Source organism: Metopolophium dirhodum, chromosome 4 (genome assembly GCF_019925205.1).
Source record: "Metopolophium dirhodum isolate CAU chromosome 4, ASM1992520v1, whole genome shotgun sequence".
NCBI classification, from domain to species: Eukaryota; Metazoa; Arthropoda; class Insecta; order Hemiptera; family Aphididae; genus Metopolophium; species Metopolophium dirhodum.
The window spans coordinates 9,281,635-9,306,236 of record NC_083563.1 but is presented as its reverse complement, the minus strand read 5'-3'; the positions used below and the strand labels follow the sequence as shown (position 1 = coordinate 9,306,236).

Genomic DNA, 24,602 nt, shown 5'->3' with positions numbered 1-24,602 from the left:
GGCTGAACCTGTATATAGCTGTGAGAGACGGGGGAAGAAAAAGTGTAAAGGTAGAATAGTTATGTTAACAATGCCGAATACGTAGGAAAAGATCTTGAATTGCAAAGGCCCTATTGACTCTTTGGCTTCAACTAACCATAGGTTTACCTAACTAACCTTCTTATGACTTATTAGGACACTTTGAATAAAAAGATCCTGATTTGCAGGTTGCTGAACTTAAGTGTTTGATTATCAAGTTGATCCTTTGATTGTTGACACCTTAATCCATGCTGTGGATGAAGCCCATAGATAATAAAGATATGGATAGTCCACGCCTATGTTAAATACATTTGAAGCCGCGTTCCCGGAGGGGATGGCAATTGAGGCTCTTTTATATTGATAGTCGATAGTCAATACTCGATATAAGTATACTTTATTTGGCCTCAATTTATTGTTCCCCTCGAAGACCATTGATAAGACCATTATGTCCTATCCATATCTTTATTATCTATGATGGAGCCATACCCAGCTCACTCGTGTAAACTTGTTGCCGGTTGGGATGTCAGCGCACTATTTGTTTTCCATCTTTGACCCACGCGTAGCATACCAAATGTACCATTAAAAAAACACTAAAATGATTGGGTCAGAGAGAGAGATAAATGGTGCGCTAAAAATCTGACATCTTCTAAGTGTTATCAAGTTGAAGAAGCAGTTGATTGTTGACAATTTGACATTTAACATTAACTGTGGTAGGTATTATGATTGGAAGTAAAAGTAATTAGCAGGGCTGTGAATTTAATGCAATGAAAAAGTGTTAAATATGCATGTATGCACTAAAAACAGGCAAATATACACACTGAAATATTCAAAAATATGAACTTAAAATTCAAAAAAATACAAATGAAAACGTTTAAATGAAAAATTTTTTAAATTAATAAATTATAGTTCAAATTGGTTTACAAAAAAAATTCTTTATTTACACACTTTGTAGGTAGGTATGGAGGTAGGTAATGGATGAACCGAAAATATAAAAACATTTTAAGAAAATAAGCATAAATACGAAGAAATCATGAAAACATGCAATTATATTAACTAACCAAAAAAAAAACGCATATTTGTAACGGTGTTGTAATAATAGGGATCTCCCAAAAAAAATACGTACTAATAGTTCAAACAAATCATAAAAGCCAACTGTAATAAATATTAATTTATGAAAAAGTATATTAAAAAGCATTATTATTATAAATGAAACAAAACTATGAACTATGGACCGTGACATAATATAGGTATTTCTATATTTTTAGCTCCATAATTTCTGTTAAAATATTAGGAAAATGTATTAAGTACCGTAAAAGTGCTAAATTTGAGCTATTACTTAAAATATTATATTCATAACAAATTATCATAGAAGGTTAGGTACTGTTATTCCACATACTTATTATAGTTTAATTTAACTACAACATTCTAGTAGAGTCTGATAAAATTTGGTTCCACGGCTTTGATCATACAAACTTTAAATACTAAACTATGGGTCTGAAATTTAGTTTATATAGATGTAAATAATCCAAATCATATATTGCTTCAAAATATAAAAATAAAGTGTCTTGTATTGTAGTAGGTGGGTAACTTTCAAAAAAAAAACTAAAAAAAATCATACTCGAAATCTATATATAACATACGTATATTGTAATAAATGTTCAAATGTTTACTATAGTACATTATAAAAAATTAACTTAAGTTCAATATAACACATTATAACAGGTGTTCAAATAAACATTTCATACCAAAAATGTTGTTAATTCACACAGTCTCTCTTCAATTTTAAATTTTTCTTCAAATCGTCTACAAAATATAAATGTTTAGTAAATTGGAAGACTTGATTAAGTATTTAATCATTTATCTAAAAGCGATGTGCCGGGTCGCCACATTACTATATCGAGGGGCCATGGTGCAAGTGGTATTTATGGACGAATAAATATCATAATATATATTATATTAGAAATACAAACTTAATATTTCACTAACAGTAAATATTATAAAAAAATATTACGAAATGTACTATACTCATATTATATTATGATTGTATTAGTTACAAACTCTTGAATTAAGAGTTATGTTTGAGGATTTAATTAATTACCTAAAAGGAAATGCCTCAAGGTTGCCTAAGTAAGTTGAGGGACCTGTAATGAAACGCAATTGGTTGGTAATAAATTGTTTTTATTTATTGAAATATCATGTTTTGAACCAATATGCTCCTCATCTTAGTTTTGTATAATTCAAATGTTTTGTACAACAATATTTTATAAATTATTTTAAATATACTCATCAGAGTGTACAATAAAAATATTTAATGGGGTTACATAAAGGGGTGGGAATGCGAACATATAACTCACAGTTTTCGGTAGCTGGTGAAGTATGCTCTGCTCTCGATGGCGGCGTACTTTCAATAACAACGGCTCGTACAGTGGCACGGTAACACTTTATAGTGACTTACCGGCGTGGACGGTGAATGGGGTGTAGATGAGGACGGCGGTTAGGTTGGCTCGGCGTTCTCGACTCGCTCAATTGAGTATAACGATCGGACGGCGGCGGCGATGGCTCGGCGTTCTCGACTCACTCAGTGGAGTATAGAGTATAACGATCGGACGGCGGCGGCGATGGCTCGGCGTTCTCGACTCACTCAGTGGAGTATAGAGTATAACGATCGGACGGCGGCGTCGATGGCTCGGCGTTCTCGACGTACTCAGTGGAGTATAACGATCGGCCGGCCGCGGCGATGGCTCGGCGTTCCCGACTCGGCTGACGGATTGACTACTGAGGTGCCTGGTATTGGTCGTCTCACAGAGTGTACGTAGAGCAACGAGCGACAACAGCACACTTTTTCACAGCGCACGGTCGTTCGGAGCGGAAAGGGAAAGCCGGGACAGACTATTGAGCATCCGTGTTTTGTCCGATATTGTCCGGCTTACTCAGTCTGGGGGCAATGCTGTTATCTGTTTGGTAATTGGCGTCCGTGTATAACGATGTTCTACTATCGTCCGGCTCACTAATATACCGCGCTCAGCGGGGAAACTGTTGTTTTGGCCGTGTTTCTGGCTGGTACTTTCATGACTTTCACGGGATGCATAAAACATGTAATAGGTTTTTGAAGATTTCCATGTTTTCTTTTTAACTTAAAACCCATTGAAATCTATTATCGATAGTTCGGAACATGCTGATTTCAATGATGTCTTCAAAAGGGTTTTAAGTTGAGGGGTTCGGTACGAACATGAGCTTATTAACTCGGGCGGCGTGCCGTCGCAAAGCAAGTTTGCTTCTTCACGCGCTCTAGGTTGCGTCGTGAACGGATGTTGCTGCATTCAGCGGGCGTAATGTGTTATTGATGCGCAAAAGCGCGTCACGGTACTCGGTACGCGAGAATAAATGGTTAGTGACGAGAGTGCGCCACGTGAGTGGGGCGTCCGGTTTTGTCTCGTTACAGTCCGTAGTTAAAGTGCCGTCCACCAATAAAGTAGATAGAGACTCGTTGATCGCTTTTATGTGCTTCAAATTGTTTACACGAGTGAGCTGGGTATGGCTCCATCATAGATAATAAAGATATAACATAATAGATAGGACATAATAGTCTTATCAGCGGTCTGATCTTCGAGGGGAACAATTGAGGCCAACTCGAGTATCGACTATCAATATAGAGGAGCCTCAATTTCCTTCCCCTCCGGGAACGTGGCCTGCAATGTATTTAAAATAGGCGTGGACTATCCATATCTTTATTATCTATGGGCTTCATCCATAGCATGGATTAAGGTTGTCAACAATCTAAGGATCAACTTGATAATCAAACACTTAAGTTCAGCAACCTGCAAATCAGGATCTTTTTATTCAAAGTGTCCTAATAAGTCATAAGAAGGTTAGTTAGGTAAACCTATGGTTAGTTGAAGCTATGGTAATGATAGACGACTACCATCACCGGTCGTGAGCTTTGCGATGATCTTTTCCTACTAACTATCAAGGTATTCGATATTTTAAACATAACAATGAACGAAAATATTTAAATATTATTAATTTGGTTAGGTGAGGTTAGGTGATAGGGCAGGAAATTAGATGTTAACTAATTATCATAGTTTTTAACACGGTCTTAAAGACTGTCAGCAAGAGTTGTACCAGTATAGTTATTAAAAACTTAAATACAGCCAACATTAAATAATGATTTTTTTACCACAACAAATTATAAAATGTATTTTAAAATATAACAAAATATTATTTTATTAGGGTTTTATAAGGTTTTCAATACTTATGAGTTTTTGTAAATAGAAAATGTATAAAATCAATAGTTTTAGTTTAATATATGGTTTTGTGTTTTAATATTCTATTGTCAAAGAATTCTCAGGGTTCCTTTCCACATTTTTTTACATTGTTCTAAATCTAATTTTTCCGCACATATTTACAAAGACTAAAACAGATATCTGACTATGTTTTTATTTGCATTTAGACTTTATAGTTTGTAATTTAATATTGACTGTAGACCCACCAAATACAATATTATTTTAAATTAAACATTTTATGTCCTTTATAAATTACAATCACATAGTAGAGTCCGTGCAGTACCTTTTATCATTTAATTTCTTTGCATCCTTCATAATTTACATTTATTTTTATATTTATTTTCTAATACATATATTACCGTGATACACCTCTGATCATAATAACTGTTCGCATTATTATAATGTAAACAACACCTAGTTTTTGAATTGTAGTAAGTATAGTAATATGTATTGCAGTATTTAGCTTCCAGCGTATTCTTTTGTTTAGTGTTATTTCACCCAGATTTCTCAAACAATTTTTTTTTCACTTCATTGAACTCTAGTAGATTTTTTTGTATAAAAATTTTTCAAAATTAACCGGCTATACCTAGGAGCACGCTGAGTACCTGTGTACATAATATATAATTTGAAAAGAGACTAGCTACGTTCTCTCACGTTCCCCATTCAATTAATTTTTTTATATATTTAACTTTTTTTGATTCTTTTATATATATCTTTTTTTACATTAACAACTTGGTGCCATATGATTTTTTTTTAATTTTTTTATCTGCTTCTTAAAATGCGTTTGCCTGCGGTAGCCCACGTTCCCCTTTAAATTTTTTTACATAAATTTAATTCAATTGATTTTTAATATGAATATTTTCAAATTTGTAGGCCTTCAGAAAATTTTTTTCTGTTATTTAATTCCTATCTAGATATTTCTATATAGATTTTTAAAACACTGACAAGCCGGCGCCAACACCCTCCTTCATATTTTTTTTTGTAATGTAACTCTAGTTGAATATTTTGTATGGTCTTGAAAATTGATAACTTGGTGCCCTATAAATAATCATTCTTTAATGAACTAAATATTTTGAATAGTTTTTTCTGTTTACAATTCTGGGCATTTTAGTTTGTACTTTGTAATGTGTATTCCTACTGTTAAATTTATTCAAAATTTAGAGGCTTACACCCTCTTTTAATTTTTTTTTTATGATTTAACCTCTAGCCAAATTTTTTTAACATTGACAATCGGGTACCCTTGAATAATCTTTATCTTTAATGAACTAAATATTTTAAATAGTTTTTTTTGTTTAAGCATATGGGCATTTTAGTTTGTACTTTGTAATGTGTATTCCTACTGTTAAATTTATTCAAAATTTTTTTTCTGTTTCCTAAAATGCATTTGCTTGCGGGCGCCAACACCCTCCATCAATTTTTTTTTTAGTTATGCAACTCTAGTTGAATATTTTGTATTGACTTGAAAATTGATAACTTGGTGCCCTGTGAATATCAGTCTTTAATGATTCTGGGCATTTTAGTTTGTTCTTTGTAATGTGTATTCCTACTGTTAAATTAATTCAAAATTTTTTTTTCTGTTTCCTAAAATGCATTTGCCTGCGGGCACCAACACCCTCCTTCAATTTTTTTTTTAGTAATGCAACTCTAGTTGAATATTTTAAACATTGACAATCTGGTACCCTTTGAATAATCCTTGTTTAATGAACTAAATATTTTGAATAGTTTTTTCTGTTAAAGATTCTGGGCATTTTAGTTTGTTCTTTGTAATGTGTATTCCTACTGTTAAATTTATTCAAAATTTTTTTTTTTGGTTTCCTAATCACATTTGCCTGGGGGCGCCAACACCCACCTTCAATTTTTTTTTTACGATTTAACCTCTAGCCAAATTTCTTAAACATTGACAATCGGGTACCCTTGAATAATCCTTATCTTTAATGAACTAAATATTTTAAATGGTTTTTTTTTGTTTAAGATTCCGGGCATTTTAGTTTCAACTTTGAAATGTGTATTCCTACTGTTAAATTTTTTCAAAATTTTTTTTCGGTTCCCTAAAATGCATTTGCCTGCGGGCGCCAACACCCTCCTTCAATTTTTTTTTTAGTAATGTAACTCTAGTTGAATAATTTTGTATGGACTTGAAAATTGATAGCTTGGTGCCCTTTGAATAATCCTTGTTTAATGAAATAAATATTTTAAATAGTTTTTTCTGTTTAATATTCTCTGTATTTTAGATTGTACTTTGTAATGTGTATTCCTACTGTTAAGTTTTTTCAAAATTTTTTTTCGGTTTTCTAAAATGCATTTGCCTGCAGGCGCCAACACCCTCCTTCAATTTTTTTTTTATAATTTAACCTTTAGCCAAATTTCTTAAACATTGACAATCGGGTACCCTTTGAATAATCCTTGTTTAATGAAATAAATATTTTAAATAGTTTTTTCTGTTTAATATTCTGGTTATTTTAGTTTGTACTTTGTAGTGTGTATTTCTACTGTTAAATTTATTCAAAATTTTTTTTCTGTTTCCTAAAATACATTTGCCTGCGGGCGCCAACACCCTCCTTCAATTTTTTTTTTAGTAATGCAACTCTAGTTGAATATTTTAAACATTTACATTATGGTACCCTTTGAATAATCCTTGTTTAATGAAATAAATATTTTAAATAGTTTTTTCTGTTTAATATTCTGGGTATTTTAGATTGTACTTTGTAATGTGTATTCCTACTGTTAAGTTTTTTCAAAATTTTTTTTCGGTTTCCTCAAATGCATTTGCCTGCGGGCGCCAACACCCTCCTTCAATTTTTTTTTTAGTAATGTAACTCTAGTTGAATATTTGTATTGACTTTAAAATTAATAACTTGATGCCCTATGAATAATCAGTATTTAATGAACTAAATATTTTGAATAGTTTTTTCTGTTAAAGATTCTGGGCATTTTAGTTTGTTCTTTGTAATGTGTATTCCTACTGTTAAATTTATTCAAAATTTTTTTTCGGTTTCCTAAAATGCATTTGCCTGCGGGCGCCAACACCCTCCATCAATTTTTTTTTTTAGTTACGCAACTCTAGTTGAATATTTTGTATTGACTTGAAAATTGATAACTTGGTGCCCTATGAATAATCAGTATTTAATGAACTAAATATTTTGAATAGTTCTTTCTGTTTAAGATTCTGGGAATTTTAGTTTGTACTTTGTAATGTGTATTCCTACTGTTAAGTTTTTTCAAAATTTTTTTTCGGTTTCCTAAAATGCATTTGCTTGCGGCGCCAACACCCTCCTTCAATTTTTTTTTTATAATTTAACCTTTAGCCAAATTTTTTAAACATTGACAATCTGGTACCCTTTGAATAATCCTTGTTTAATGAAATTAATATTTTAAATAGTTTTTTCTGTTTAATATTCTGGGTATTTTAGATTGTACTTTGTAATGTCTTCCTACTGTTAAATTTTTTCATAATTTTTTTTTTGGTTTCCTAAATCACATTTCCCTGGGGGCGCCAACACCCACCTTCAATTTTTTTTTTATGATTTAACCTCTAGCCAAAATTTCTTAAACATTGACAATCGGGTACCCTTGAATAATCCTTATCTTTAATGAACTAAATATTTTAAATGGTTTTTTTTTGTTTAAGATTCCGGGCATTTTAGTTTCAACTTTGAAATGTGTATTCCTACTGTTAAATTTTTTCAAAATTTTTTTTCGGTATCCTAAAATGCATTTGCCCACGGGCGCCAACACCCTCCTTCAATTTTTTTTTTAGTAATGTAACTCTAGTTGAATATTTGTATTGACTTGAAAATTAATAACTTGATGCCCTATGAATAATCAGTATTTAATGAACTAAATATTTTGAATAGTTTTTTCTGTTAAAGATTCTGGGCATTTTAGTTTGTTCTTTGTAATGTGTATTCCTACTGTTAAATTTATTCAAAATTTTTTTTCGGTTTCCAAAAATGCATTTGCCTGCGGGTGCCAACACCCTCCATCAATTTTTTTTTTTAGTAATGCAACTCTAGTTGAATATTTTGTATTGACTTGAAAATTGATAACTTGGTGCCCTATGAATAATCAGTATTTAATGAACTAAATATTTTGAATAGTTCTTTCTGTTTAAGATTCTGGGAATTTTAGTTTGTACTTTGTAATGTGTATTCCTACTGTTAAGTTTTTTCAAAATTTTTTTTCGGTTTCCTAAAATGCATTTGCTTGCGGCGCCAACACCCTCCTTCAATTTTTTTTTTATAATTTAACCTTTAGCCAAATTTTTGAAACATTGACAATCTGGTACCCTTTGAATAATCCTTGTTTAATGAAAGAAATATTTTAAATAGTTTTTTCTGTTTAATATTCTGGTTATTTTAGTTTGTACTTTGTAGTGTGTATTTCTACTGTTAAATTTATTCAAAATTTTTTTTCTGTTTCCTAAAATACATTTGCCTGCGGGCGCCAACACCCTCCTTCAATTTTTTTTTTAGTAATGCAACTCTAGTTGAATATTTTAAACATTTACATTGGTACCCTTTGAATAATCCTTGTTTAATGAAATAAATATTTTAAATAGTTTTTTCTGTTTAATATTCTGGGTATTTTAGATTGTACTTTGTAATGTGTATTCCTACTGTTAAGTTTTTTCAAAATTTTTTTTCGGTTTCCTCAAATGCATTTGCCTGCGGGCGCCAACACCCTCCTTCAATTTTTTTTTTTTAATTAAACCTTTAGCCAAATTTTTTAAACATTGACAATCTGGTACCCTTTGAATAATCCTTGTTTAATGAAATTAATATTTTAAATAGTTTTTTCTGTTTAATATTCTGGGTATTTTAGATTGTACTTTGTAATGTCTTCCTACTGTTAAATTTTTTCATAATTTTTTTTTTGGTTTCCTAAATCACATTTCCCTGGGGGCGCCAACACCCACCTTCAATTTTTTTTTTATGATTTAACCTCTAGCCAAAATTTCTTAAACATTGACAATCGGGTACCCTTGAATAATCCTTATCTTTAATGAACTAAATATTTTAAATGGTTTTTTTTTTGTTTAAGATTCCGGGCATTTTAGTTTCAACTTTGAAATGTGTATTCCTACTGTTAAATTTTTTCAAAATTTTTTTTCGGTATCCTAAAATGCATTTGCCCGCGGGCGCCAACACCCTCCTTCAATTTTTTTTTTAGTAATGTAACTCTAGTTGAATATTTGTATTGACTTGAAAATTAATAACTTGATGCCCTATGAATAATCAGTATTTAATGAACTAAATATTTTGAATAGTTTTTTTTGTTTAAGATTCGCGGCATTTTAGTTTGTACTTTGTAATGTGTATTCCTACTGTTCAATTTTTTTTAAATTTTTTTTCGGTTTCCTAAAATGCATTTGCCTGCAGGCGCCAACACCCTCCTTCAATTTTTTTTTTTAGTAATGCAACTCTAGTTGAATATTTTGTATTGACTTGAAAATTGATAACTTGGTGCCCTGTGAATATCAGTCTTTAATGAACTAAATATTTTGAATATTTTCTTCTGTTTACGATTCTGGGCATTTTAGACGTCCGTGAAAGGGCCAACCTTACACTTTTTCAAAAAAAGTTTCGCACAGTGCCAATTTTTTGCAAGTTATAAGCAAGAATTTGCAAGTTCAGTCCCAGAATTTGCAAGTCAAATTAAAGGAATTATAAGGGGTGGAACCGAGGAAGGGCTAACTTCACGCAGCCCTGACTTGTTGTCAGACACTTTCAAATTAGTTCACCACAAATAATTACTTAGAATCATTAGGTTTGTAACAAATTAACATTGATATTAACATAGTTATAAGTTTCAGTTTGATAGCTATTTAATTAATATGTACAGTTATTTATTTTGATAATAAGAAAAAAAAATTAAATGCTTCTAAAGATATCAATGTATTCATTTTTAATATGTCAAATGTAATATTATAAATTATAATGTTTATTTAACACTTGTTTTTCTAGAGATTTAAGAGATAAGTAATACATGAAAATATGAATTTTTGAAACCATACCAGTTTATTTAGCTCTAAAGCGATTTTTGTGAATTTTGTTTTTTAAAATGTGTGTTTTTATAAGCATAATAATGACACTTTTAAAAAAAGTCGGTTAAATTTTCTTTGGAAGTTATGGTTAAAAATCTTCAAAATCTTATTATTATTAAAATTCTGTTTTTTTAGGGTTCCGTAGCAGAAAACGGAACCCTTATAGATTCGTCATGTCTGTCTGCCTGTCTGTCCGTCATAGTGTCACTGCCACTTTTCTTCGAAACTATGAGAGCTATACTGTTAAAAGTTAAAACTTGGTAAGTAGATGTATTATATTAACCGCATTAAGATTTTCACACAAAAATAGAAAAAAAAATACATTTTAGGGGTTGCCCATACTGAAACTCAAAAATTTTTTTTCATTCAACCTATACGTGGGGGTATCTATGGATAGGTCTTCAAAAATGATATTGAGGTTTTTAATATCATTTTTTTTTAAGCTGAATAGTTTGCGCGAGAGTCACTTCCAAAGTGGTAAAATTTGTGTCCCCCCCTATAACTTCTAAAATAAGAGAATGATAATACTAAAAAAAATATATGATTTTTGACTTGCAAATTTCGAGAGTGGACTTGCAAATTCTTGTTAATTATAACGAGTGTTTTGACACCAATTTTGAAAGTTTCTGACAACATGTCAGGGCTGGGAAAAATACTTTGAAAAATCGTAGGGGTAGGAATTTTGACTTGCAAATTTCGGGAGTGGACTTGCAAATTCTTGCTAATTATAACGATTGGTTTGACACCAGTTTTGAAAGTTTCTGACAACAAGTCAGGGCTGCGTGAAGTTAGCCCTTCCTCGGTTCCACCCCTTATAACTCCTTTATTTTTGACTTGCAAATTCTGGGATTGGACTTGCAAATTCTTGCTAATTACTTGCAAAATATTGGCACTGTGCAAAACTTTTTTTGAAAAAGTGTAAGGGCCAACTTCACGGCGGTTTAACGCTCAACTTTTTTTTTTTAATTTCCAATAACAATTATTGACCTTATGAGGAATCTTGTAGGTATTAAATTTTCAAGCTATTTTATCCAACAAATACAATTTTATTCACATTTATAGAAATAGAACTAAAAAAAAAAAAAATGAAAATGAAACTCAAGACGAGTCAAAATAATTTTTAGATATTATCCTATATGTATATAAAATGATAAAATATAAATATTTGATACAAAAATCAAGTATGTACGGGGTTTTTTTAGAGGTACGTATCAATAAACAAAATCGATTTGGTCGAAACTCCGTTTTTCCTTAATTTCTTTTTTGTTTATCCAAACGCTTTTGAAAACTACCATAATAATATGTAGTAGGTATGTAAAAAGCATTAATTAAAATCAATACATTCATCGTTCCGCTCAGAATCTAAAATGGTAGAAGACGTTATTAAATAAACAAAACTATTTACCTACTAAAAAAATTTGCAAGTAAAATTAATATTAACACCTGCCAATAGCTTATGGTTCCAACAATTTTACAAGTTCACCTGTATGTTCTCTCCTCCGATAGGTTGGGAATGAATGACAAAAGTGCTGCCTTCCGCTGCTGTTGTACTAATTGCTATTATGGTTTCCGTACGTGGTGCCACCTGGATTGGCTCTTCATTGGTTTGCGTGACTCTCGAAGCTTGATAGTCAATAATAAGTCCGTTGTCAACCAGAAAAGGTTTGCCCAAAATACCCTCATGAGGCACTGGAAAATCGTCCCGAATGACTTGGAAGCTCGTTGGCTGCACCTTTGTTCCAAATTGCACGTCCAAAGTTACGGACCCAAGAGTGTGGACTAGATACTCATTTATTCCCTTCAGTTGGTAAATCTGGGTTTCGTCGACAAATACCTCGTCAAGTAGGCTAGACAATTTTATCATGTTTAGATCACTTCCGGTGTCCAGTAGAAAGTGTGCACTACCCTGAACGCATTGTGGTATTTGTAAAGAGACATGATTCTCCACTAATTTTGCTTCGAAAAGGAGAACCCCTGCAGGTTGAGAGTGGCTGTCTTGATTTGTCCCACCGGGCGTCCGCCACTGGGGCCCGGTGTTGATTCGTTTCCCGATGCCGATGCTTGCTTTTCCTGTTCTTTCTTCGCATTAACATATTTGCGTTTTCGACATTCTTCCAATGTATGATTTGGTTTTTTACAGTACCGACATGTAATTGTTTTCACATCGCGTAGTTCAGTTTTTCCTTTCTGATGTGACTCTTTATACCGAATTTTCTCTGCTTCTGACGCACGACATTGTCGAGCTTGGTGGTTTGTTCGTCCACATAGGAAACACGCGCCACTTGACTTGCTGTGAGATGCCGTCGGATTTTGATTCGATTTGTATTTATTATCCACTTTCTGGTGAATGTTATTTTTACGCATTTCCTTTTGTGATAAGCGTGACGTTTCCTCCTCGATTGCGATCTGAACAGCTTCGTTTAAATCGTTCGGCTTTCTAGCCTTGACTATTATCCTAGTGTCGTGAGGCAGGCCCTCTGTGAATGCAGTCAGGATCTGCATCGCTGTTATTTTTGATATATCATCTGGGTTATCTAGTCTACCCGTAGATATTGATGTTTCGAGAATTTCGTAAAATAATTGTTCTGCTCTATCTGCGTATTGTTGTATCGTTTCTCCGTATGCTAATCTGAACATCGATAATTTCGTGTGTAAGTGTGATAAAGTGAATTTTTTTTCAATCATTGAGTTTAATATTGTTTTCAAGTCTTCATATTTCTTAATGTCTTTATATCGTATTGCACGATATGCCTTACCAGTAAGTCTTGTTGTAATTCCTTTAACAAAATTCTCTTTTTCACTCGGGTCAATATTTTGCAGTGCAAAATCGCAGGAATTTTGGAACGCATGATTAGAATCTGAACTTTCCCCGTCGAACATTGGGATTAATTTTAGTGCTTGTTCTATAGACATGTGTTTAGACATTTTTACTACTTGATTTGACGTCGGTTTTCTATTTGATTGGAGTACTTGTGTTGACTGCTCGATTGCAATATCTACGTTACCTAGTGTCGCTTGAACTTCGTGTAAAATAGTGTTCGATTGTTGTATGTTTTTTTTAGTCTGTCGTTGATTCGGATTCTGTGAATGGGTTGATGGATGCTCAGAATTATTTGGATGCTCTGGTTTAGTTGGATGCTCTGATTTGCAAAGATGCTCTGTACCTGCTAGATGTTCTGAACTAATTTGACTTCGTAATGGATACCTAGATGTACCTACAATCTCCCCTGTTGGATCTAAACAGTCCCTTTCCCTATTTAAAACTTTGTGTGGTATGTATAATTCCCCACTAGAGGTATCACTAGCCGGACTAGATAAATCTATTAAATCTGAATTATCACTATCGCTTGCCCCCGGATTCGACATGCATTAATGAGAGACAAGAGTACAACAATAATAGTATTACTATAAACTATATTACTAAATATTATACTATATATTATATTACTAATATTATTATAATAATATTTATTAAAACTTACAAAACGATGACATAAAAATATTGTTGCATTATGATTGATGTCGACTGTTGTTGTTTAACTTGATAACGCTGCTGCTGATAATGGCACGGTGTTGATATACTGACCCACTGACGCGGCGGCGTTGACCTTGCCCTACTCCCTTGCGGCAACGCGTACAGGAACTGGGCGGTGGCACTGTCCACACGGCGGCGGCAACGACGACGACGATGACGGCGGCGACCGAACTCTCCTTGTAAATGTGCACGCAGCGCTGTCTCGTATAATGATGTGGTAACGTGTTGTCCCGGCGGCGGTGATGACGTCGACGACGAAGACGACCGAACTCTCCTTGTCTGTGCTACTACGTATCGGCGGCGGCGACAACGCGTATAATAATGTGGCAACGTGTTGTCCCGGCGGCGGTGACGACGTCAACGACGAAGACGACCGAACTCTCCTCGTCTGTGCTACTACGTATCGGCGGCGGCGACGACGCGTATAATACGAATATTATATTACGTGACAATTATGACAACACTTACGAGTGTTTATTCCGATTCCTTGATATTGAAATTAAATTTCGACGACGATAGCTTACGTAGATTCGTTAGTGATCTCCAAAATTGCACTGCCGTAGAATAAAGTACAACAGTTTTTCTCTTTTGGAGATCCCACCGCTGCCACCAAATGATGTGTGCTAACGCCGTATTATCGTTGAAATCAGGAATTAATGATTTATAAATAAAAACACTAGTTAAATTACTTCACGTACACTAATTTTATTATTTCTACTCAAACACGATTTAACTTATAACTAAGATTTTCTGTCTACACTATAGAGGTTCTGTCTAACTCGAGTCCGTACTCCGACAGCCGACACGGCCCCGTCCGTGGGAACCGTATCGGTCCTTGCACGGCGAATTCGCTGACCAACGCACTTCCCACAGTCACGTAGGCCATTGCGTTATCCAGCGAACGCACATATCGCATACAGGGTGTCTAGTATATACAGGGTACAACATAATCTACTAATCTGAATAAATACTAATAATAATACCTAAATCGCTGCTTAAACTAACTTTATACTATGCATTACAAATATGTATGTTACATATTCCCTTATTCAACTTTTGTCAAATTGTTCAGAAACTTCATTACATTTTCATTTAATTTCAACATAACTGAATGTTCCTTCATTTGTATTATTGTTACTAAACCAGTAACAAGTAATATTAGTACCTGCAAACAAAAAAATAAATATATTTTTTTATATTATTATGTAATTTTCTAATCGTATAAATTTAAAAACAAATACTACAAATCATTACACAGTTACTGAATTTCATACTAACTGACATAATAAGATTTAAATTTATATTGAAAATGCCAAAAGCCGTGATTTCGCTTGATTCAAAAACTGATATTTGGTTCATAAACAATTTAACCTAAAACATAAGTACCTACTATTATAATAACAATATTATAATATTATCAATATGTTGTGACTTGTGTTAATTAATAACAATTATTCAATCTTTGGTATAACTTATACGGTTAATTAATACTTTAATTAAGGAAGTATAATTTAATTTAAATAATATAATTATACGTATTATCTTATTTACTTGGATCTTTAGGTTTGGTAATAAATTGGAAATCCTTATCAATCGTAAATAAGATATTATCTTCCGTTTCTGCAAATATAAATAGGTATGTTATTAAAAAATTTACAATTTCATCAATTTATTTTGAATTTGTCCAGTTTGTGTGATACAATTTGTGCACTTGGAAATTCATTGTATAAGTTTCAAATAAATATTTTCAAATATTAATAACATCACTGTCAATTGCAAGATTTATGAAATTTGTTTTGATAAAGTTTTTAGAGTATTCACTACTTTAGTATTATATGATAACATCCGGTTATTGCTAAGTTGATTATCTTTATTTATTATCAACTAGCTTTATCTGTTCTGTCCTTTAATTCAAGGCATCCATATACTTTTAAAATAAGATTTCACACGACTACTTAATATTACATTATCTCTTGATCGTGGTATGCGTAGTATTACTAATTTGTATGATTTTGATTTATTTTTCAATTATCTAACCTTTATATTGAAAATTATAACTTTAATTATTTCTTTTTATTTGATTCTGAGTGAAGTAATGAATTGAGTCTGAAATGTGTTATTTTTTTTGTGTCTGTACTCTGTAGACACTATAAGTAATTGAAATATTGTTTCAACTTTCAACTTCAGGATATTTTCTGGGGGTATAGTGAATCGGTGTATTCCCAGTTCGCCGACACCCAATTTGAAGAATTACAGAGGAAACCTCGTTGTGCCAATTCAAGACCATGTGGTCCGTGATTATGTGTCTTAGACATAACTACGACGTTTGAACGTCTTAATATTGCACGGCTGCCGCAATTATGCACACATTTATAATATTCGTTGTCTCCTCGTATAGTAAGTCCTGATTCTTTTCCGACTTTAATTTAAACCACTCCATAATGGGGAAAAAAAATTTTATTGCAATAGGTACCTACCTCACGCAATGAAATAAAACTACTAACTAAAATCATATTCATTATTTGAAAACCACAGTGGACTTATAATAATATGTTATATAAATATATTTATAATATATCGATGGATGTCAATTATCATGTGATAGGTACCTATAATACTATCTTATACTCACCATTAAAATAAGTTTACAGATATCATAAATTTGCAATATAGATATCATAGCCGATAGGTACCTGCAGTTCTTACTGCACTTAAATAAATGTACAGATTATGATAGTACCTATTATAGTTTTATTGCAATGCAGCAAAGCATGTCGTCAATATTATCATTTGTCGGCAAATTGGGCTTTTTTTAAAACCCATTAAAAACTGGTTTTTTTTATCAAAAAACCGGGTGTCGGCGAATTGGGTGTCGGCGAACTGGGCATAAACCAGTGAATCTAGTTTAAGATATTAAATTAGATTTTATTAGAAGTTAAATTGAAAATGTACAGTAATTCTCAAAATCGTCGCGAAAAACCAATTTTACTCTAAACGCAATATCAAACGTCTCATCAATAAAAATATAATAATGCAGAATGTAAAAAAATGTTCTGTTTTGTAAGCATAATTAATGTTTTTGACACGTTTAAAAATAATTTTTTAATTAGTAACATGAACAAAAAAATATATTATACTCAAATCTATCGTATTAAATAATAAAAATAAACATTTAACACTTAAAATAATAATTGGATTATTGATTACTTAATAAAATGTACAATAATAATTGTCATTCAGCATACTATACTTGTGGGTACCTGTATTTACTATTTGGCAAATAACGAGGCTACACATAACGAATAACTTAAACAATTCAAATAAAAATAGATACTAAAATTAGAAAATAGCTATTATAAAATTGTTTGTTACCTTTTCGTGTACTCGTGAAGCAGCAATAATAATAGATAAAATGAATATGACATTTTGCAGGCTGAAAATGTATGGAAGACATTTTACTGTGAGATTGTTAAAATTGAATTCATTATTTACTAAGTCATTAGTAGGGCTTAGAAAAATATAATAAAAACAAATCAGGATGTTAATATAACTGAATACAAAAAATCCTATTAGTATTTTTCCGTAACCCACACTGAATATTCTTAAGAGGTCAGATAGTTCAGCGTGTAGCAACCGTATCTTATCCAGCGTCATTCCAGTTATGAATTGTGTCAAATCACCAGGAGTGGCTAGAAATCCAGGTAGAAGATATTCCCAAGAGTCATTTAACGTTTGAAATCTATGCTCCAATTGTTGTAGGAAAAAATATGTGGAAAATATTACTGTAACGTCCACGACGAACTCAATCCGAATAAACATTTGCCCGATAGAATATATGTCTATGGTCTTTGGCGGCCATAGGTGCACAAGCAGTATTGTAATTGTAAAATAATAAATGGAGGTAAACATGAAAATTATGTTCCAATAACTCTTTGTCGGTGAAAGCTGGCGAATCATTAAAAATCTTGGAAGTGATGTTACTGTTTGATCGTACTCGATGATACCATTCATCAACCTACGAAAATCATAATGAGATAAAAACCGATTAGAAACTTGTTTTAGATTTTGAGCGGAGCGCTGAATGTATTGGTTTTACAATGATGTGTGTTTTTATTTTTTTATTTTTGTGTCTGTCATTACTTTTTGGGAAAGTAAAAGTGCTTTGATTCTTGTATCTTGTTTGATGGAAAAGTGAATCTAGTTGGTACACTGGGGAGGTAAAAATTTCAGGATAGTCAAATTTCACTTATTACCTAAAAAGAAATGGTCGAACTGCACTCGTTCAAAAAAAGGAGGTAAAATTTAAGATCTCTGTGGACGTTCACGTTAATTATTATAATAATATTTGACGATTTAAAAAACAAATTACTAAAAAAAATGATAAAAATGAAAAAAAAGAATAATATTTGACGATTTAAAAAAAGAATAAAAAAAGTAGGTCAGCGCATTTCGGTGGTGGATGTTTGTCCAATTTAAAATTATTTTAATGTTCTGGCCTCGGACAGGATTGTGTAATTTTACTATATTCGATTTGAATGCAATGATTGCATTCGATAAAAAACGATTCTGAGCGGACGAGGGAATCTTTTTTATTTAATTTTATTCGTTTCTATGGTGATAAATAAAGCGTTTTAAGAACAGTTTAAGAACGATTTATATAAATAAGTAATTTATATAATTATAATTATAATTTATAATTAGGAAATATCATAAAAATGAAAAAAAATATAAAAGAAAAGAAAAAGCTCATAAGTTGCTCAAATGTTTTGAAAATTTTACCATGTCTAGGTAAGGCTAATATAAGTAAGCAACTCAAATTTAAAGTTTTTACGAATGTTTTTAAGTGAATTACAACAAAAAAAACTACCAAAATTTAAATGTCTATAAATAGCTCAAAAATGGCTAAAATTTTCCGAATTTTAAACTGTAACCTAACTGAAACAAAATTCAAAATACAACAAAAAATATCTCTTGTCATTTTTCATTGGAAGCGATATTTCTGGTAGAAAACGTCGTCCGTAATTATTTAAAATTATAAAATCATGAAATCTTACGTTTTAGATTCTGAGCGAAGCGATGAATGTATTGATTTTACAATGATGTGTGTTTTTTTTTAATTTTTTTTTTATTTTTGTGTCTGTCATCACCTTTTAGGACAGTAAAAGTGCTTGGATTTCCTTCAACAGTAACTTTTATGATAGGAAAGTGAATCTAGTTGGTACTTTGGGAGGGTCAAAAGTAAAAATTTCCTAGTAGTTTTCAAAAGCGACGTGAAAAACAAAAGAAAAATTAAGGAATAAAGGGGATTTTTACGCAAAATCTGTTTTCGAGAAAATCGATTTTGGTTTTTGGTGTAACTCATGAAATTTTGACTGAATGTTTATATTAGCATTTTCTATACACCATAAAATTTACAAAATATTTTGACTCTTTTTGAGCTGTTTACGGCCATTGTCAGTTTTCAATTTTTTTAGTTTTTTATCTGTTGAGTAAAAAAGCTTGAAAATTTAATAGAAGGCTCCTAGGTTATTGTTTCAAAGGCAGATGGAAAAAATTAAAAATCCTTAGTCACAGTTTTTGTTTATAAGCATTTAAAGTTCAAATTTTGACAAAATACGGAAAAATCACGAAAAATAGCAAATTATTTTGATTTGAGAATTCATAAATACTTTCTTTTTAAATCTAAGATTTGAAAATGTAATATAAGATTACTCATAATTTTGTCTACCTTTATCAAAAAAAAAATGTCTAGAAGAAACTTAAATTAAATTTTTATGAGCGTCTGAAATTTATATTTTTACAATATTTGATATTTACTCGATTTCTCTTGTAACAATTTTCTTATTTTATTGTAATTGAAAAACGAATGACTGTAGATACTTGAAAATTTCACTGAATGTTTATATTAGCATTTTCTATACACCATAAAATGTTGAAAATATTTTGACTCTTTTTGAGCTGTTTACGGACATTGTCAGTTTTCAATTTTTTTAGTTTTTTTTTCTATAAATATCAATACATTTTTATTTGTTGGGTAAAAAAGCGTGAAAATTTGATATAAGGCTCCTGATATATCGTTCTAATAGCAGTTGAAAAATATTAAAAATACATAGGCACAATTTTTTTTTATAAGCATTTAAAGTTCAAATTTTGACAACATTTATCAAATTTATAATTTATTAATTATTTTGTGGTTAAAAATTTATAAATTTTTAACTTTTATGGCTAAGGATTGAAAATTTAAAACAAGGCTCCACGTAAATAGGTTATATATAAATTACTTTATTCACAATAATATCATCAAATATACTTGGTAAAATCATAAGCTGACTGACCGTTTTCGCTCAGAATCGTTTTACTTATACAATGATATTATATCATTGAATTCAAATTTAACACCATCCATTACAGTGACCCACTTTTAACCTACTGTACAGCAGAGCGACATCCACTTATCCACCTTTTTTCTCTTTTAACCGCTTTTATTTCGAGTAGCGTTTCGAAAATCGAAAAACGACCTCTAAAGTACCAGCTCAAGAACATTACCTTTCAGGAAAGATGCTATACTTGATACTTTTGAGCAAGTTTAGAGGGAGAAAAAGTGTTTACAGAATAAAAAAGAAATAAACATCATTGTAAAACCATTACATTCCTCTCTCCGCTCAGAATCTAAAAATTACATATATATTATTACTACAAAAAGATCAATATTAGTTACAAAAAAAAAAGTTATAATAATGTCAATTATAATATTTGATATATATATATATTATTATATTAACATAATGGACAATGGTATGTATAAATCAATCATTTTTAAATATGCCAATGATTAAAATCATTGTCAGTCCTAAGCGGCTAAGCCTGTAATTGGTAAGGGAAATGAGTGTTTTATAAACCTTTAACCCATTCAAATGCATGATATTTTTGTTGGACTACCTTTTTTTGAGCCCAAGTGCAGTTCGACCATTACCTTCTTTAAACCCGAGGCAGTTTGACTAAAATAAGTGCAATTCAACCATACCCAAACATTTTCATGTAGCATTCAAAAGCGCCGAAGAAAAAAAAACGGGTAAGTGGATGTCGCCCTGTTGTACAAGTACAGTAGGTTACAAGTGGGTCACTGTATTATAGATTATATTAAATTTGAATTCAATAATATTATAACATTGTATGCGAAAAACGATTCTGAGCGGAAATGGTTTTTCAATCTGGATACCTATTTTATATTGTTATTATATTTTATTATAGCCTGTAAGTTGAATATTATAAATTACAACAAAATAACTAAAATACATCCAACTTTCACTGAATATTAACATTTTCTGTAAATATTCTGGTTAATAGACTGGTTTGAGCTGTTTACGGACATTTTCAGTTTACATTTTTTGCTATAAATGTCAATTTTATTTTATTCGTCAAAAACCGTGAAAATTGAATACAAGGCTCATGATATATTATTACAATATTAGTTGAAAAATATTAAAAATACATAGGTACGATTTTTTTTTACAATCTGTCACAACTCGAGTTATATTTCTATAATGACTTGAGAGTCATGTGGTCGAGTTAGGTCACCAACCACGAGCCGAGACCCAAAAGGGTCGGAGAGTCGTGGATTTTTGTAGTATTTTATGCCAGCAATGAGGAAACGACAGGTATCCTAACAATAATAATAAAAAAAAACATAACACACTATTTGATAGAAAAATCTTTATATTATTAAGGTTGGCGTCGAGAAAGCCGTCAGGCATAAAACTCGGACAGAAGTAAAAATAAAAAACAAACACCATAATAATAATAATAATAATAATACCTAACAAACATAGTGCTATAACAATAATAAACCCTTAGCCAATATGCCAATAATAATAATAGTAATACCTAGCCAATATAGCAAGAATAATAATAATAATAATAAATGTAAAGTATAGGGATACCGGCCACGATGTTAAATTAATATATAATATATTTACAAATAAAGGTACGTTACCAATTTACCACCCCGATTGCGCGGCGGCGAAATGGGGCTCTATACCCCTTCAACATCGTGAAACGGCGTACGCAAAAAAAGTGTCGTCCGTCGGCTTAGTCGACCACTATCAATCACGGCTATGGATAAAGGAGCCTCAATTGCCTTCCCCTCCGGGAACGCGGCCTCAAATATATTTAACATAGCCGTGGCTTATCCATATATTTATTATCTATGGTGTGCGTTCGCCGCACCCATGGACCTATCAACTAAGTTTAACTTAATACCGGCAGGTATTATCACAGAATAATATAATGGTAATGTCGCCGATCGGTGGACTTGGACCCACGGGACAAAAGTCGGTATCTCACGCACACGGAAACAATATTTATAAATGCAGCCTAACGTGTAAAATCGATATGGTAAACTGGTCACCCAACTCTGGTCGTCACAAAGCATTTTAAGTTCAAATTTGGACGAAATTACTTATTAAATAGCCAAGAATAACGATTTTAGTTATTTTTTTTTCCATTTTATAATAATAATTAAATTTATAATAATATAATATTTATAATATAAAATATCCTAGACTGTGACAAACCGTCTCCGCTCAGAATCGTTTTTCGTATTTATACAACGATACCTATTATAATTGTTATATCATTGAATTCAAATTTAACACCATCCATTACAGTGACCCACTTGTAACCTACAGCAGAGCGACATCCACTTACCCGCTTTTATAATTTAATTATTATGTTGTAAAAGGAACTTGAAACGTACCACATAAAATAAGTTTAACACTTCTACCTATCATACTTCTTATAAATTATTACTAAAAGTGAGAATTTTTTATGAATACGTTATACAAATATATAATCCTTTGAAATTGAACCTGACATATTATTGTCTTTGCTCTGAATCATTTTTGGCTCGCAATGATTTATTAATGTTTGTTTAGCCAGCCCTCCCCCCCTCAAATATAGATTCTATAAAATAAACCATCCAATTAAATAGAAATGTGTGTATATGCAGTGAATTTATAACTTATACGTTATATGTACGAGTATGAATGTGACCTAATCTTCCAAATTGATGACGTAGTATACTCATAAAATAACGTGTGGTAAGCTACAAGTGGATTTTTAAGTTCCTTATTATTTATTTTACAATTCAATTTTTTTTTTAAAATTTGTTAGTAATTGCCAATTAATATGATTGGTGTTATTTATCTTACTGTATCAACTGTGTTTCTGATATTCTTGATGCAATAATGACGGACCATAGTTTAAATAAAAATATTTTGTGAATAAAAAAAGTATTTTCGTGTACAGAATATGAGAATATAATTAACATAATCATTCGTGTAAATTCAAGACACTTATAGATTGTGCATGTACTTTGTATTAATAATCCATTTGATTCTAATATGTAAGACATTTTAATGATACCAATAAATTTGCACAAGTATAAAATATTCCTTAAAGATATTTTATAAACATTCAACATTTTAAGAAAACGTTTTTTAAACACTAAATATTGAAAGGATATATTTGATTCTTATGGACAGTTTTTGTTATTACAATGCAAATTATAAATTCAAATATTGCAAACAATTTAAATAATTGAAAAGTATAAAAATATAACCATTTCATTATAAACTATTATTTATTTAGGTACTTAAGTTACCTAATATTTATTTTTGAATTAGTCGACAAAATCGTCAATATATTAGGTACGATATATTTTGTGTTATAATATTTACTTTGCTGATTATAATTTATAATAACAAAAAATTCAATGATGAATGTTTTTTTATGTCACCAATGTTATAGAGACTACTAGCCGCCCTAATAAATGTATTATTTATATACTAAAATTTTGAAAACTTGTTTTATTTTATACTTAAATTTCCTCCATTTCAAAATCCTGGCTACGCCACCATGGAGAATAGAATAATGATTGCTTGATGTATATTTCAGTGTTCAGTCATATAATTTGACATTTTAGATCTCTACATGTATTTATATGTATTCATTATATAAAGGTAGGTAAAATTATTAAAGTCTATAAAAAAAATCTTTGCAATAAAATAAAATATTAACCTATTTGCTTTCTATATTAAATATTTCCGCGATATAATTGACCCAGTGTTTCATTCCAAATCATGGTTTTTTTATAATTATATTTATCATTGACACAAAAACAATGAACATGTAATGATAAGGGGTCGTCACTTGTTTGACAATTTTACTACAGACAGTCATCACCACCGGGATATGTTCTATGGAGATTGGAGGGCGATAATTGAACGTTAAATCCATAGAAAATTGATCATTTAAGGAATAAAATTCAAAATGTTATATTATGTTAGTGACATTTATGTTCTAAATTATTTGAATGCAAGTATTTACATGTTTCCTTTTTTTAAAATATATTTATTAATATTATTAAATACTGTCATGTTTAAATTTTCTATTACAAAAAAAAAATATATGAAAAATGTAAGAGTTAGTTCACTAAATTATCATACATAATGCTTTCAAAGTGTTATAATTAACAAATAATAATTATTAATTATTAATTAATATATTGATTTTAAATACAATTCATAATATGTTGATATTGAGGTTAATACTATAGTATTCATATTACCTATGTGCTACCAAAATGCATATATATTATTTTGAATACCTTTTTATAAGCATTTATTACTCAGTTTTACCTATCATCATTGATTTTATAATATAT

At 31.0% G+C, this 24,602-nt stretch overlaps 2 protein-coding genes across 2 annotated transcripts; both read right to left on the bottom strand.

The window, feature by feature from the left end:
• Positions 1–1,246: 1,246 nt before the first annotated feature.
• Positions 1,247–13,810, bottom strand: LOC132943886 (uncharacterized). The gene is made up of 2 exons (XM_061013029.1): positions 11,828–13,810; positions 1,247–3,836 (listed from the first exon to the last, which is right to left on the bottom strand). Exon 1 carries the CDS (start codon positions 13,708–13,710, stop codon positions 12,292–12,294), a length of 1,419 nt encoding a protein of 472 aa, XP_060869012.1. The 5' UTR covers positions 13,711–13,810; the 3' UTR covers positions 1,247–3,836; positions 11,828–12,291.
• On the bottom strand, positions 6,780–23,115 carry LOC132943887 (uncharacterized). Its single transcript, XM_061013031.1, has 6 exons — positions 23,089–23,115; positions 17,252–17,894; positions 15,431–15,499; positions 15,158–15,250; positions 14,826–15,044; positions 6,780–11,827 (listed from the first exon to the last, which is right to left on the bottom strand). The coding sequence occupies exons 2-5, from the start codon at positions 17,888–17,890 to the stop codon at positions 14,925–14,927; spliced, it is 921 nt and encodes a 306-aa protein (XP_060869014.1). The 5' UTR covers positions 17,891–17,894; positions 23,089–23,115; the 3' UTR covers positions 6,780–11,827; positions 14,826–14,924.
• Between the last annotated feature and the right edge of the window lie 1,487 nt (positions 23,116–24,602).